The sequence below is a fragment of the Quercus robur genome, chromosome 8, assembly GCF_932294415.1.
Source record: "Quercus robur chromosome 8, dhQueRobu3.1, whole genome shotgun sequence".
NCBI lineage: Eukaryota > Viridiplantae > Streptophyta > Magnoliopsida > Fagales > Fagaceae > Quercus > Quercus robur.
Window position 1 is genome coordinate 4,388,937 of NC_065541.1, and position 17,138 is coordinate 4,406,074.

Consider the following 17,138-nt stretch of genomic DNA (forward strand, 5'->3'; position numbering starts at 1 on the left):
AGAGGTTTTTCTTCTAGTGAGCACCAACGGAAAGTTATTCAGGAGAGCAAGGACCTTGACCTTCCTGCTCAGAAGGTAATATTGTGAAACAAAGACGAATTTTTTTTTTTCCCTTCATTTACAACTGAATGTGATTTAATTTCTGTTAAATTCCGTAACTTATTCTTTTATTTGCACTTAACTATGGCCAGTGATTGAAGAAAGAAGGAAAAATGGTAGAAAGTGTAGTAAGCCTAGCTATACAAAATTTGATCCCATTGTTAGTCCAAGAAGCGAAATTGCTTAAGGGTCTCCATGAAGAAGTTACAAGCATTAGACGTGAAATGGAAATGATTCAGTCTTTTCTCAAAGATGCAGATATAAGGGCTGAGAAGGATGAAAAGAACAATGTAGCAAAGACATGGGTAAAACAAGTGAGGGAAGAAGCTTATCACATGGAAGATGTCATTGATAAATACCTCCTTTTTGCAAAACAACCTCACAGGCGAAGGCAATGCTTATATTTCTTCCCGAAGATTTTTCATATTACCATAAACCTAAAACCTCGACATGTGATAGCCTCCGAGATTCAACGTATCAACAAGACACTTGAAAACATCAGAAGGAGTGCTGAAAGATATGGCTTTAATGCCATAGAACAAGGCTCATCTAGCAATGATGTGGTAACTGACACATGGAATGATCCTCGAGTGGCATCCCTTTTCATTGAGGAAGCTGAGGTTGTGGGCATTGAGTCTCATAGAGATGAATTGATAAATTGGCTGATAGAAGGACCATCTAATCGCATGGTGTTTTCAGTGGTCGGCATTGGTGGCCTTGGGAAAACTACTCTTGTCAAGAAAGTATACGACAATAATAAGGTGGTACCACACTTTGATTGTCGTGCTTGGATCACTGTGTCTCAACCATACAAGATGGATGAGATACTAAGGGATATGATCAAGCAATTCTACAAGGCAAGGAGGGAGTTTGCACCTATGGAAATTGATATAATGAAAGTGCCATCACTAATTGAAGAATTGAAGACCTATTTACATGAACAAAGGTATTTAGTAATTTTTGATGATATATGGGATATTGGATTTTGGGACCATATGAAATGTACTTTCCCAAATAATGGCAAAGGCAATAGAATAATAATCACAACCCGAAATGAGGATGTTGCACCTTCCAACAATGAATCTCTAGATTATTATGTGTACAAGCTACCATTTCTACCATTTGAAAATGCCTTGGAGCTCTTTTGCAAGAAGGCCTTCCAACGTGAAAGGGGGCAATGTCCTCGTGATTTTGCTGAGTTGTCTAATGACATAGTTGAGAGATGCGAAGGCTTACCACTAGCAATTGTGGCTATAGGTGGCCTTTTTTCAACCAAAGCCAAGGTAGTCTCTGAGTGGCGCAAAGTTCTTGATAGTCTTAGTTCAGAGTTTGAAATTGATTCCCGTCTTAAAAGTATTAGAAGAATTCTATCATTCAGTTATCATGATCTTCCTTACAACCTCAAAGCATGTTTTCTATATTTTGGAATGTTTCCAGAGGATTGTGTTATTAATTGTGCAAGACTAACTCGGCTATGGATAGCTGAAGGTTTTGTAAGAGAAAAGAAAGGGATGACATTGGAAGATGTTGCACAAGCCTACTTGAACCAGCTTATTCACAGAAGCTTGGTTCAAGTGGACGAGGAAGATTTTATTGGGAGAATTAGAACTTGTCGAGTTCATGATATGATGCATGAGGTAATTCTTTCAAGGTCAAAGGAATTGAGTTTTGATCTGGTCTCGATGTCGAAATACTCAAATTTTGAGAGAGCAGCTCGACGCCTTTCAATTCAAAACAATGTAAATACCCCTTTGCAAAGTATTACTAGTTCCCAAACTCGTTCTATTCTCATTTTGGGGTTAGATGAAGTGCCCAATTCTTTTCTAATGACTTGTTTTTCAAATTTCAAGCTTATGAAAGTAATGGATTTTGAAGGTGCTCCTATCAATTGTATTCCTAAAGAAGTGGGAAGCCTATTCCATCTAAAATATTTAAGCCTAAGAGATACAAAAGTGCAAATGCTTCCAAAGTCCATAGGAAAATTGCTCAACCTAGAAACGTTGGATTTGAAACGTTCCCTTGTGTCTGAGCTTCCAGCGGAGATTAGTGGGCTTCTTAAGCTACGATATCTTGTGGCCTACAATTATAACGGAGATACTACATACAATATAGATTCTCGATGTGGGATAAAGATACCAAATGGCATTAGGCATTTAGAGTCCTTACAGAAGGTTTATAAAATTGAAGCCACGAGCGCTACCCTTATAACAGAATTGGGAAGTTTGGCACAGTTGAGGAAGTTGTCGATATCTAAATTGAAGAAAGAGAATGGGATGGATTTGTGCACTGCGATACAGAAAATGAGCCACCTTCGGTCATTGGATATTTCAGCAACAAGTGAGGAAGAAGTTCTTAATTTGCAATCGCTGCCTTCTCCTCCCCACTTCCTACGATCTCTTGGCCTACATGGGCGACTAGAAAAGTTTCCAGAATGGATTCCCAAACTCAAGAGTATAGTTCGAATTCTTTTATTCTGGTCAAGATTAATGGAAGATCCATTAAAAGTCCTTCAATCTCTACCTAATTTGATGAGCAATTACATATTGAGGGAAGAAGCTTCCAGAAACTCAAGTATCTAAAGGTTGATAATAGATGAAGGTGCCCTACCTCTTCTCAAAAAGCTTCTAATTGGAGAATGCCCACAGCTGAAGGAGGTGCCCTCTGGCAATTTAAAGAAATGCCGACCGAATTCGTTCTTAGTCTGCAACCAGATGAAGGCCATGTAGTAAGTGAAGCATATTCCCACTGTCACTTTCTGGTATAGGACTCATGGAGAAAACTACAAAAGCTACAAGCTTGGCGATTCAAAATTGTTGAAGCGTCTACAAAGTTGATTCGTGGAGGACCAAAGTGCCCACACCACTTTCAGAAAATTACAGGTACGTCCTCACCCAATTTTCCATTAAGACTATTACATATATGGTAAATTACCAAAGTCTTCCACACATACAATTACAGCCACCATTTTGTGTTTCCAAACAGCTTCAACGTACTATCTTTTAGCTTGTGATAGAGATAAGATAACCATAAAATATTACGTTACAAAGAAAGATCAAAAACATCGTTTCTGTTTGGTATCACAATGAAAATTTTAGATGAAAAAAACAGCCCAAATAGTTACTGGAATCTTTCAATCTTCCCTGTTTTTTCCTCTTTCTTATACTACTACTATTTCTAACTAAACTGTTTCTATTGTACCAATTAGCTTGAAACTAATAAGTAATTTTACAAATATCATTGTGAGTAGAATGAAGTAATAATTGGACAACAAACATTACTCAAATTTCTAAATTTGTAGAAAATTCTTTTACTAATGTTATAATTCACATTACCAAGTTTTTATTGTGATAGGAAAAACATTTGAGCTATCAAGTTTTACTTGCCTGCAAATTACAGTTGGTAAGACTGCATTTCCCCCTTTCACATATTATATACCATTTTCCTTTTTATATTTTTATATTAAATTTTATTTATTATTTATATTGCTATTGTTCTTACTGTCAGGCTTCAAATGCCTATGTTTCAAGGATTTTCAAGTGCTCAACCAACCAGAACATCAGTAGTTGTTTCTACCCTGCATTGCTGCCTTTGTTATTGTATTGCTGTAATTGTGTTATCTTTTCGGTATAAAAGCATGTGAACCTCTTGAACTCATGCTACTCAAAGAATGATGTTTTAGTTGAATTGTATTTGTTGCCTTTGTTTCGGTATAAAAACTAGATATTTTTTTACCATATGCAACATTCATTCATATTGATAAAATGAAGTCCACTTCTAAACAACAAAATTGAAAAAGGTTCAATTAGTATTAAACATTATGAATTTAGTTACTGATGAGTGTCTCCCACAAAAGATTTTAACATCTTAAATCCTGATTTTTGGTAGGAATCCTAACTTGGAGGTTAGACTATATTTCCCCTAAAAGACTTTGTTGTTCCAGAATTTTCTGAACGAAACCTCTTGTACTGACACTGTGATCTTGTTTCAGTAAATTTAACTCATTCATAAATAATAATAATTGAACTAGAATTTTTTTTGCCTTATTCACAGTGTGATCTTCTTATGATGTTAGAATTATGAGCCTCTTCTTTTTTTCTTTTTCTTTTTTTGGGGGGGGGGGGGGGGGTGTGGGGGGGGGGGGTGTTCAACCATACAAAATGAAGCATTGGGGGCACTTTAGAAAGGAAGAAAAAAGAAGAGAGCATCTAGGTCATAACTTGATTATTTTAATTAACAGATAACAGGATCACCATTTGATATCAGTAAAGGAACTTTATGAAATCTAATAATGTAAGATTAGTTTTGATTAATTTAGCTGATAAAGAACTTAGTTTAAAAAGTCTATAGCAAGTTGAAACTCATTGGCAGAAGTTTATTAGTACATTCACTCCTAGTAACCAATCGGTTTTGTCCATAGCTACCAATAATGTGTAAGCATTCCCCCTAACATTAGAGCACTGTCCAATAATCTGCTATGAATAAAAGATAAAAGCTTTCACACGCTTTCTCAAGGAAAATGCAATTTACAAAGGTGCCCTGATGGGCTTGTAGGAGATCAATGGGGAGTAGTTCCAGGCTTCCAATTTCAGGTTTTTCTATTAGTGAACATCAAATTTGTAAAGTTATTAAGGATAATCACAATTACAGAAAATACATTTGCTTATAATTTGTGAAAGAGTAAATCGTATGTATATGCTTTCTATATCATCCAAAGAAGAAATTAGAAAATTGTTATGAACGGGATTATTTTTTCGGATTGCGAAATGTCCTCAACTATCTTTAAAGACTAAAATGGCATGAAGAAAGTCATCATGTATACCTAGTGGTAACTGAGGCAAGGTGGCAACAGTATTTGTAGTCAACATTAGCATCTAGATTGTTGTGGAACAACAACCTGCAAAAATAGCAGTATGCTAGAGTAGAATTCATGCAATGACAAGAAACATATAAAATTTATCAAGTAAATTAAGAGTTAAAATACTGACTGTGGGCTACTTTTTTGTTGTCCCAGGGAAACTATTTTGTTTGTACTCCCTGGGAAACTTTTGCAATCCCACATCGAAAGTTACTCCCCCTACTTGTTGCCTTATAAGTCTAAAGCTGAAGGAGTAGTGTACCATTAGTTATTATCAAAAAAGTAATATTATCAAATTCATGCGTGTGTACTCTTTCGAATCAAAAAGAGAGAGGACAAATGAATAACATCATTACTCATCGTCATAAAACCATAAATTAGTCCATGTTTTTTGCCCCAAAGTTCATATGAATGCTCCTAAGTACAAACTGCCTGGTGCCAATCCACCTAACATAACACTCTTAAGAGATCTAATGGTTGAATAAAATATTTGAGGTTCAATTCCTGATTGCACCAAAAACTGATTGGTGGTTTTGTCTAATGATAAAGAGCAAGAATCACAGACGTCATAGGTTAAAACTCTATCCAAAAAACTAAAACACTCATAAGTCATATTTCTGTGTTTCTTAAGGATCGCTCAAAACATAACATTGGAAAAGGCAGTGTTTTATTTTAATGCTATAATATGAGAACCCCTTTGCTCTTATTTGAGATAACCATTAAATCAAAGCAATCTCTCAGAGCTCAAAACAGAAAAACCAATCACACAATTAACCCGATACATAAGCTCAACATCGATAACCCACTTCAACTATTGAGAAACAAAGATTTCAGAGTCATACAATTTTAATTTTTAATTAGAGAGCATCCTAATACATTACCAAACAAACAATAAAACATAAACAATGAATTAAAGATGAAACCTTCCTGCACAAAGAGCAGAACTTTAAATTCAAAACGTCTCTTGATCATGTTGCGTTTGGTAGCTGAGAAAACCCAAGGAAAAAGAAGAAGAAGAAGAAGATTCCCTCACCTTTCACTTCTTGTGCTCTGCAATAATAATAATAGCTCACCAAGACGAATACCCGACAAATAGAACAAAAGGAGGACTTTTCTGGCAACCCAATTCACGAGCCTTAGTCTTTTATCCAGAACTAACTTCTTCTTCTTCTTCTTTTTTTTTTTTTTTTTTTTTTTTTTTTTTTTTTTCCGCTAATCAATCAAGAAAAATAATCGGATTTACGAGGGCGGTGATCACTTTTTTTTTTAGATGGACAGTAATCTGTTTACACTTTTTGGGTACTATATATATATTTTTTAAATTTTATTGGAAGACTATGAATTCATTCAAAAGAAAAGGCAGAAGGTACATCACGGGGAAGTGTTCATTCTAAGAATAACGACTCTCATCAATCCAAGTAGAATAATCCCTATCGCCTAAAATAAAATTTAGGCACTAACTTTGTCCAAAAATCATTTTGATTCTTTAAGATTGGAACGAAATGGGAAATTAGGCATAATTTCCCAACTATCTAGTTAGTAGGTCCGTTTTTGAAAGAAATTAAGTTACTAACATCTCGAGTTTAAGACACTCAATTTTGGGGTGTAAATCGAGTCTCACAGAGTCGGTTTTGATGGTCGGTGACATCTGATATGGCGTTATTGCCAGTTGACATCCATCTGGAAATCGAGTCTTAGAGACTCGAGTTCCATTTTGGTGTGACGTGCCCTTGACGTGGACTGAGGTGGACCCACGTGGTAGCCACCTAGAAACCGAGTCTATGACACTCGATTTCTAATAGGAATTTTTTGAATTTAATGCTCTCTCCAATCTCACTCACCCACTCACTCTCCCTCATCAGTCAAACCCCTCTCTCAGTCTCAGCCTCACCGACCCACTCTCACTCACCGTCTCCTTCTCTCACTTTCTCAACGTCACCGTCGCCGACGCCGACCCACTCACCCACTCACCCTCTCAGCCTCACCGGTCTGACCTCTCACTCTCTCAGGCTTACCGACCCACTCTCACTCACCCTCTCCTTCTCTCACTCTCAGCGTCACCGTCGCCGACGCCGGCCCCAACCCACTCACCCTCTCAACCTCACCGACCCAGTCTCAGTCACCCTCTCACTCTCTCGCTCACCGACCCACTGTCGCACGTCCCTGTCACCCTCTCTACTCTCTCACTCGCCCTCTGCCATCACTCAGTCTCTAGTCTACGCGGTATTTGAAAAAAAAAAAAGGTGAGTCCCTTTATGCATTTTACAATGTAATCAGTTCGGTTTTTTTTTTTTTTTTTTTTTTTTTTTTTTTTTTTTTTTTTTTTTTTTTTTTCTATTTTGGTTTCTGTATTGAATTTCTAATAGAGGTAAAATATTCTTGTTTTACCATTAGTTTTTAATGGTTGTTGTATTGATTACTTAATTAACTACATATCCAGCAAAAAAAAAAAAATTTGTGTCTCCACTTGCTATAAATTGGTATTTTAAGTTGTTTTTTATTGTATGATATGTTGCTAGAGTATGTTGATTCTGCATGTTGCTAGAGTACTCCACTTGCTATTATTTATATATTTATATAAATATACAAATATTTAAATATACAGTTGTATAAATATATAAATATAAATATATAGTTGTATAAATATATAAATATATTTATATTTATATAAATATATAAATATATTTCTATAAATATATAAATATAAATATATATATAAATATATAAATATTTAAACATATAGTTGTATAAATATATAAATATAAATATATATATACATATTTAAACAACCAACTAATATACATAAGGAGCCCTGCCTGGGCTTCCAAGCCGGTTACTCAAAAAAAAAAAAAAAAAACTAATATACATAAGGAAACAAATATACATATTTAATACAAACAAATATCTTATCAGGAAACAAATATAAATATTTAATACAAACAAATATTTTATCAAGAAATGGCATGACAAATTCAATGCAAGCAACACTTTCTAAAGCAGCTATATACACTAAACAACCAACTAGAGAGTGAGGAGGAGACCCTTACCTGACATGAGGATGAGCAAATGTACTACTGAGATTGTATGAGAGTGAGAGGAGCAATGTTTTGCTGCTGATGTATGAGAGTTTATGAGAGTTGTATGATGTTCTGTGAGAGTTGTTGAGAGAGGTTCTGTGAGAGTTGAGAGTTGTTGAGGTTCTGTGATACAAGTTGCTGAAGGTGTGAGCGTTGTGTGAGGCAGTCAAAATATTCTCTGAGAGTTGTGTGAGAGTTTTTTATTACTATTCAAATATTCTCTGCATACTCAAAACAGACGTGTGAGAGTTTTCTTTATTGCTACTCAGACAAACTTTGCATATTCAAAATAGACATAAAGATGGACATGACCAATCACCCAAAAACAAAACATGGATATGACCGAATATGACCAATGCATACCCAAAACAGGTGCTGGTCAGATATTCTCTGCACACCCAAAACAGACAAAAACATGAACATGACCAAGAGGTGACCAGGGAGCAGTGAAGGTTTAAAAATCGAGTATCTGAGACTCGGTTTTACTTTTAGTAAACCGAGTCTCATAGACTCGATTTTAGAGACCGTATACGTGGCAAAATTCCACGTGGAGTACACGTGGAAATCGAGTCTCAGACACTCGATTTCCACGTGTACTCCACGTGGAATTCTGCCACATCAAACAACGTAAACCGAGCCTCAAAGGCTCGATTTAGAGGCCCTAAATCGAGCCTCTAAGGCTCGAGTTGTTACTAACTCATATTGTTTGCAAACCGGGCCAACTAACTGAATAGTTAGTTTTTTAATGCTAGTTACCCATTTTCTCCTTAAGATTGAAATTGATTATTTTAGTCAGATTACTTTACAAAAATATTTGAATAATTTTGCTCAAAAGTCATTTTAGTCCTTTGATGATTCACTTTAGTCCAATAATTTTGTCCAAAAATCACTCAAGATGATGGGCTAAAATGAATTTTTGGATAAAGTTACCAAATTAAAATGACCATTTTCAAAATTAAAGTACTTATATAATTTTAAAATAAAGTTAAAATGACCGACTTCAATTTTTTTTTTATCAGACCAACTTCAAACTTAAATGTCCAAAAAATTAATATAAAAAAAATGTCCAAAAAGATTTTTGAGCAAAGTTAGTGATGTAAATTACATTTTTTTGCCTATATTTTTAAAGAAGTCTGGGCCCTGTAATTGAGCTGAATTTCGAGTTGGGTTGGGCTATGGAGCGAGGGTCTAAAGTCAATTGCTGAGAGCACTATTAAGATTTAAGTCCATATCTCTTGACTGTAAGCCTGTAACGCTGTAAACCGGTAGTAAACGTTTATCTACAGACTTCAAAACACAGATTTGTGCATGGAAAAATGAATCCGAAGTTCCTTAACAGTTAACACAGAAAAATGATTAAAAGAACAAAAAGAAAAGAAAAGTAACGCATCAATGTTTTACTTTTAACTTGCTTTGCTTTGCTTGTTTACGTAAAAGACAAATTCCTTGCCTTCATATTTGGTTTTGGAATTTCTTTACATCTCTGGTTTCTATAAATTTGGACCAAGTGATATAGAAACTATACCTCTCCGTTTCCTTTCTATAGCATTGTGCTGTTCTTACTTCTTTATCCCTTTATCAAAACTATAACTATTCAATCCTGCACCCATATCTATGATCATATGTAAAGCAAAAAGTGTTGCCAAACTCTAAAAAAAAATAGGTTTCGTCCTACGTTTTTTCTAACAACTGTTAGGAAAAACGTTACTCTAAGAATAGTAGTATCGACGCACAGGGGTACGACTTACGAGGGAGTGGAGTTTACGGTTTCCACTGGGTGTTTTCAAGTGAAACCACATTTTCTTCCTCAGCTCAGGTCTGGTCTAATTTGCTCATCTTACATTTTGATTGTGTCTACAATAATCTTTGTTATTTTCTACTTATAATTGTTAGATTCTAATTATCTATGGCTTTGCAAGGGTTTATATTCTCTTTAGTTTTTGTTTTAGGTTGTTTTAATTTGCATTGTAATGATTTCTTCTTCAACTGTGGATATGGTTGTTATATATATATACAATATCTTTCTATTATAATATATAAAAGCTGAAGTCTATATTCTATACATAAAAGAATAAACAGGTAAAATAATCGGAGTTACAAGGGCGGTGTCGGGTGATGACTGTTTATTATTTTTGGGTACTATTATATTTTAAATGGAGTCTGGACCTTCTAAATTGGGATGAATTTCGAGTTGGGTTAGGCTATGGAGTGAGAGCATAATGTCCATAGTTGAGCACTATTAAGTCCAGAACTATAGATTTAACGTTTATGTACAGACTTCAAAACCAAAAGACAGATTTGTGTATAGAATAAAGACTCAGAAGCTCCTTAACACAGAAAAATTATTAAAACAACAAAAATAAAAGAAAAATGAGAGCATCATGAGGTTTTACTTTTAATTTACCTTGCTTTGCTTTGCTTGTTTACGTAAGAAAAATTCCTTGCCGTCTTATTTGGTTTTGGAATTTTTCTTTACATCTTAATTTGGTTTCTATAAATTTGGAGCAATTGATAGAGAAATCCCATGTCTCTGTTTCTCTTCAATAGCACTGTGTGGCTCTTTTTGTCTATATCCATCCCTCAAACAAATTAAAATAGATCGAATCACCTGCAGCCATATTTCTTCGTCAGCTCAGGTCAGATCTAAATCTAATTCGCTCTAAAAAGGATTAAAAAAACCTCTCTTATTTTCAACTCACTCTTAAAACGGAAAAGCCTTAGAATTGTCTAAACTCTTAAGTATAATCTATTTCAAGTCGAGGCATAGGTGTCCGTCACGTGCATTTTTCTATTATTATTAAAAATTAAATTAATATTAAAGTACTCTTATGGTTGCTAAAATAATCGTGTACATGTACATTAAAACATACTCGTTATAGGCCAAGGCCAATTAGCCTTACGCCTAAAGTCTCCAATTTAAAATGGACCTAAAATTATACAATAATAATTGGTTTGTCAAATAATAATAACAATAATATGGGTAAATATAATTTATGTCCCTTAATTAACTTTCATAAAAGCTTGTTTTTCAACTCTAAATTTTGCAAAATGTTCTACTTTTCATCTTTATATATGTCTATGTCTGTTTGTTTATGTCCTATGTAGCCCAATGAGTGCTAACATGGTATTAAATTTAGACTAAACCATTTTATTTCTTAAAAAAATGAATATGTGGCTCACAATGATTCACACGCATGGATTAAATATTTGAATAAGACAAATTTATTCCTAATACCCACACAACCTAATTGAAACCTTAGCCCTAGTTTTGCGTTAATCCAGATAAAGTAAATCCCCAAACCTGCCAATCAATGGCCAAAAATATTGTACAAACGGTAAAAGTTAATACTAATTAAAAAATATTGATTAAAAAAATAATTAAGTAAAGATGCTTACATAAAAAATTTGACAATTTGAGATGCAAGTGAGTCATTATAATTAAATATAAATGTTATTATGTCGGTATGTTATAATTATTATTTTTTATTTCTCACCTAACTTCACCTTAATTGTTATTTGAACAAGTAAAAGTTATGTCTTAGTCTAACCGGATATAGCATTTCTCTCCAATCATTAATTAGTGTCCCTCAAATAAAATTATTACTAAGAGCTTTTAGAAATTTAAAACTTGCCATTATCTATAAAATATTTTTACTATTTTATTTGTTATTTAATTTAATTATATTATCAAAAAATATATTTTAAAAAAAATTTGTATATAATTACTAAGTAGTGCATCGCACGGGCATAAAACTAGTTTTATATAAGTTTATCTAATTCAAATTATCATTAACTATATAATTATTATTATATTCCATCTATTTGGTTGAGCCAAGTGGACACCCTATCATTTTTTTCCCTCTCTTATGTAATATAGAACATTATATGTAATGAACAATTGACATAGTTTCTCTAAGAAAAATTCATTTCCAAGTTTCAAAAAGTTTAAAAATTACTACTCCTATTAAAACTCTACTACCAAGAAATATTATAGAAGTTTCCAATAATAATTTTTATTATTAGTTTATATTTTTTTAATAATCTACCATGAGTTTTTGATTAATAATAAATATATATATATATGTATATATATATATATATGTATATATATATATATATATATATTTAATAATCTGCCATACTTGCACTTTGTTACCCCATGTGTGACTTATTATAGATTTTAAAACTATAGTTAAGTGATTAAATTCACCATTTTCTAATAGCTTAAGCTTTTTGGACAATCATTAATTTAATATAGTATTAGAGTATAAGATCATGAATTCAATCTCTATCTTTATTCTATTTAACAATTGTTAGAATTGTATGGTTAAATGATTAAATTTACCCTATTTTAACAATTTAAACTTTTGAGAGAATCAGTAATTTAACAATAGACACATTAAATTATTTACATGATTTACTTTTACATGAAACTCCATCACCAAAGATTTAATGTTTCATTATTTACTTTAATTTTTTTTGCAATTAATTATCATTTTCATTTCTTTTAATTAAAACTCGGACTTACATGTCACTTTTGTAATGTATCTCAAAGCAATTTTTGTTCTTTTATTTTTACTATTATTTTTTTATTAAATTTTAATTATATTATAAAAATATTTTCTTAGTTTACATGCGATTATAAATTAAGTTTTGCATCTTACCACGTAATAGTATTTATAATTGAAGTAGCTATATATATGTATAAACACAACCTTCCTTATGCAGGATTGAAAGATTATAAATATGATATTTGATAAATCTCTTTTATTTTATTTGAACCTCTTCCTTGCTTGTGTCAAATTAATTTGCTTGATAATTATTAATTAGAAATAACAGTTTTAATTTTAACCCCCCCTCCCCCCAAAAAAACCAACATTAAACAAAATCTGATTAAATTTTAGTCTCCTTTAAAGTTAATGTTTCATTTTTTAATAAATATTTTATTTGACCTTTTTATTATTGATATATATTTATAAACATACACACGGATGACGGATTAATGACCAATTGTACAAGAAAATTGCGAAGGAAATGAACCCAAAACAAAACAAAGAAATTCCTAGTTTTGTGTATAGGAACTTCACGTGAGTGCTCTTTAGTTCTTATAACTGGACACCTTTCACAGGTGTCTCTTGGACAAACCTGATGCACTAATTTTTTTTATATAAATAAAATTCCCTTCTTACCAAAAAAAAAGAAGAAGAAATTCTTGGAGAAACTTCTAGAGAGATTTCTGTAATTGAATTTCTATCTTGGATAATCATTAATGAAAGATACAATGCTTATAGAGATAATACCAAAGTTTTTGCGCCTAATCTAACAAACTATTAATCTCTTATAAAAAAAAAAAAAAAAAAAAAAAAAAAAAAAAAAAAAAAAAAAAAAAACTATTAATCCAACCAATACAGTGATGACACGTGTAGTGCTTATAACAGAATTTGGCACTAATCACTTATCCTAAACTACACACAGTTTAGCAGCTTTAGATGTTTTCCCTTCTGTACATTATGTCGTTTTTGTCATGCTTGTATTTGCATCAGCTTGTGTGAGCTTTAACAGATAAGGTAATTCATTGTCTATATGCTATATTGGCCTTTACACCTTACAATTTAGTAATTTACACGTACAACCACCATGGACAAAAACTGTACAGCTAGTATAGTAAGATCTATCATCTAGGGGCAATTGCCCTAACTTCTTAAAAATGGAAAAAATAAATAAAAGGCTCGAAGCCGCTAGTATTTATTTTTATTTTTATTTTATAGAGAACTAAGGCGCTAGGTTCATTCCCAATCCCGCTAATTAACCTCTAAATTAATATCAGAAATAGGAGATTTCATGAAAAGTGCTACAATTAGTAACGATATTTTTATTTTTATTTTAGAGAATTAAGACACTAGGTTCATTCCCAATCCCGCTAATTAACCTCTAAATTAATACCAGAAAGCGGAGATTTCTTGAAATAACTACAATTAATAACGATATATATTTCTTTGCCCAATACAAAGAATTTGGGTTTCAGTTCAAAGCATATATAGAGTGGGCCATTTAGATGACTATAATTATGTAACATATATTTTCATATGTATTGTTTGTGTAATTCGTATTGACTTATTGTTATAAAAATAGGTTGCTAGCTTGAGGAAAAAATTCTTTGATTCTACTGCACCTGGTGGGCTTGCCGAACCTTGACGACCTTCCTGCTCAAAACGTAATATTGCAAACCATAGTCGACTATTATTATTTTTTGCCATTTTACAGCTGAATGTGGATTTATTTTTGTTACATCTAACACTTAAGTTGATTTATTTGCACTTCACTTTGACCAGTGATCTAAGAAGGAAGGAGAAATGGCAGAAAGTGCATTCAGCCTAGTTATACAAAATTTGGTCCCGTTGTTAGCCCAAGAAGCGAAATTGCTTAAGGGTATCCATGAAGAAGTTAAAAATATCATACGTGAAATGGATATGATTCAATCTTTCCTTAAGGATGCTGATATAAGGGCCGAAAAGGATCACATGGACAATGTAGCAAAGACATGGGTGAAACAAGTGAGGGAAGAAGCTTATCACATAGAAGATGTCATTGATGAATACATACTCATTTTCCAAAACAACCTCAAGGGCAAAGGCAATGCTTCTATTTTCTCCGTAAGGTTTTTCACATTATCATAAACCTAAATGCACAACATGTGATAGCCTCTGAGATTCAAGGTATCAACAGGATGCTCGAGAATATCAAAAAGAGTGGTGAAAGATATGGCTCCAATGTCATAGAGCAAAGAAGATCCAATAGTGATGCTATAAGTGATACATGGCATGATCCTCCAATGGCCTCCCTACTCATTGAGGAAGCAGAGGTTGTGGGCATTGAGTCTCGTAGAGAAAAATTGATAAATTGGTTGGTAGAAGGTCCATCTAATCGCATGGTGATTTCAACGGTTGGTATTGGTGGGCTTGGTAAGACCACTCTTGTAAAAAAATTGTATGAAAATGATAAAGTGACAGCACACTTTGATTGTCATGCTTGGATCACAGTGTCTAAATCATACAAGATGGAGGAGCTATTAAGGAACATGATAAAGCAACTCTACAAGGCAAAGAAGCAATCTATTCCTGTGGAAATTGACACAATGGAACAAGCAACACTAATGGAGCAAATAAGGCTATATTTACATGAGCATAGGTATGTAGTAGTTTTTGATGATGTGGGGAAAAAAGAATTTTGGGATTACATAGAACTTGCTTTACCTAAAAATGAAAAGGGCAATAGAATATTAATCACATCTCGAAATAAGGATGTTGCTCCTTCTAATTATTTGTATAAACTACCAATTCTACCTTTAGAAAAAGCTTGGGTGCTCTTTTGCAAGAAGGTGTTCCAACGTGAAGGGGGACTTTGCCCCCCTGAGTTAGTTAAGTTATCATGTGCTGTTGTTGAGAGATGTGAAGGATTTCCACTAGCAATTGTTGCTAAAGGGGGTCTTTTGTCAACCAAAGACAAGGTTATTGATGTATGGCTCAAATTTCATAATAGTCTTAGTTCAGAGTTAAAAAATAATCCTGATCTACAAGATATTTCCAAAATTCTATCCCTTAGTTATCATGATCTATCTTACAACCTCAAAGTTTGCTTATTATATTTTGGAATGTTTCCTAAGGACTACTACATTAATTGTGCAAGACTAATTCGACTTTGGATTGCAGAAGGTTTTGTAAAAGAAATGCAAGGGATAACATTGGAAGAGGTTGCACAAGGCTATTTAAACCAACTTATTCATAGAAGCTTGGTTCAAGTGAATGTAGTCGTTTCTATTGGCAGGACTAGAAGTTGTTGTATTCATGATATGATGCTTGAGGTCATTCTTTCTAGGTCAGAGGAGTTGGGTTTTCATTGGTCTCAATGCAGAACTACACAAATTTTAATAGAATTGCCCGACGTCTCTCAATTTAGAACAATGTAAAAACTCCTTCATAGAGTGCTACTACTTCCCAAACTCGTTCTATTCTCATTTTGGGGTTAGATGAAATACCCAATTCTTTTCTAATGACTTGTTTTGCAAATTTCAAGCTCATGAAAGTAATGGATTTTGAAGGTGCTCCTATTGATTGTATTCCTAAAGAAGTGGGTAGCTTGTTCCATCTAAGATATTTAAGCCTAAAAGATACAAAAGTGCAAATCCTTCCAGAGTCCATAGGTAAATTGTACAAGCTAGAGACGTTGAATTTGAAAAATTCCCTTGTGTATGAGCTTCCAACGGAGATTAATGGACTTTGTAAGCTACGATATCTTGCAGCCTACAATTTTAATAGAGATAATGAATACAATATAAATTCTTTCCGTGGGATAAAGATACCAAATGGCATTGGGCGTTTAGAGTCCTTACAGAAGCTTTTTAAAATTGAAGCCACTAGCGTTACACTTATAACAGAATTGGGAAGTTTGGCACAATTGAGGAAATTGTCGATCTCTAAATTGAAGAAAGAGAATGGGTTGGATTTGTGCATTGCGATACAAAAAATGAGCCACCTACAGTCGTTGGAAATTAAAGCAACAAGTGAGGAGAAGTTCTTAATTTGCAATCAATGCCTTCTCCTCCTCCCCTCCTACAAAGTCTTGGCCTACATGGGCGACTAGAAAAGTGGCCAGAATGGTGTCCTAAACTCAAAGAGTATAGCTTCAATTTCTTTAAAGAGGTCAAAATTAATGGAAGATCCATTAAAGGTCCTTCAAGCTCTACCTAATTTGATGAGTCTTACACTTCATGATGGATACAGAGGGATCAATTACATATTGAGGGAGGAGGTGCCCTGCCTCTTCTTCAAAAGCTTGAAATTGGACATTGCCCACAGCTGAAGGAGGTGCCCTCTGGCATCCACCATCTAAAAAGCCTCAAAATTTTGCAATTTAATGAAATGCCATCTAAATTCGTTCTTAGTCTGCAACTAGATGAAGGCCCAGATTTTGAGAAAGTGAAGCATATTCCCTCTGTCACTTTCTGGTATAGGACTTATGGACTCTACTACAAAAGCTACAAGCTTGGTGATTCAGAATTGTTAAAGCGTCTGCGAAGTTGATTCAAGGAGGACCAAAGTGCCCACACC

At 33.6% G+C, this 17,138-nt stretch overlaps 2 protein-coding genes across 10 annotated transcripts in view; both read left to right on the top strand.

Annotated features, from left to right (window-relative positions):
* The first annotated feature begins 11 nt into the window (after window positions 1-11).
* LOC126694253 (disease resistance protein RPM1-like) overlaps window positions 12-17,138 on the top strand; it is a 397,275-nt gene continuing 380,148 nt past the window's right edge. For 2 of the 9 annotated variants that reach the window (XM_050390368.1, XM_050390366.1), the window contains exon 1: window positions 198-1,820. In XM_050390368.1, the coding sequence (XP_050246325.1) occupies window positions 213-1,820 (1,608 nt within the window). In that variant the 5' untranslated portion in view covers window positions 198-212. Of the gene's footprint in view, window positions 76-191; window positions 2,979-3,435; window positions 3,499-3,603; window positions 4,141-16,425; window positions 16,753-17,138 lie in introns of those variants that run through there. The other 7 variants (XM_050390374.1, XM_050390373.1, XM_050390376.1 and 4 more) reach the window with 7 other exon arrangements.
* The window catches only part of LOC126694259 (disease resistance protein RPM1-like), a 58,088-nt gene continuing 50,518 nt past the window's right edge, over window positions 9,569-17,138 (top strand). Inside the window, exons 1-3 of the mRNA XM_050390396.1 lie at window positions 9,569-9,847; window positions 14,164-14,245; window positions 14,364-16,129. Of these exons, the coding sequence (XP_050246353.1) occupies window positions 14,759-15,997 (1,239 nt within the window). The 5' untranslated portion in view covers window positions 9,569-9,847; window positions 14,164-14,245; window positions 14,364-14,758 and the 3' untranslated portion in view covers window positions 15,998-16,129. The remainder of the gene's footprint in view (window positions 9,848-14,163; window positions 14,246-14,363; window positions 16,130-17,138) is intronic.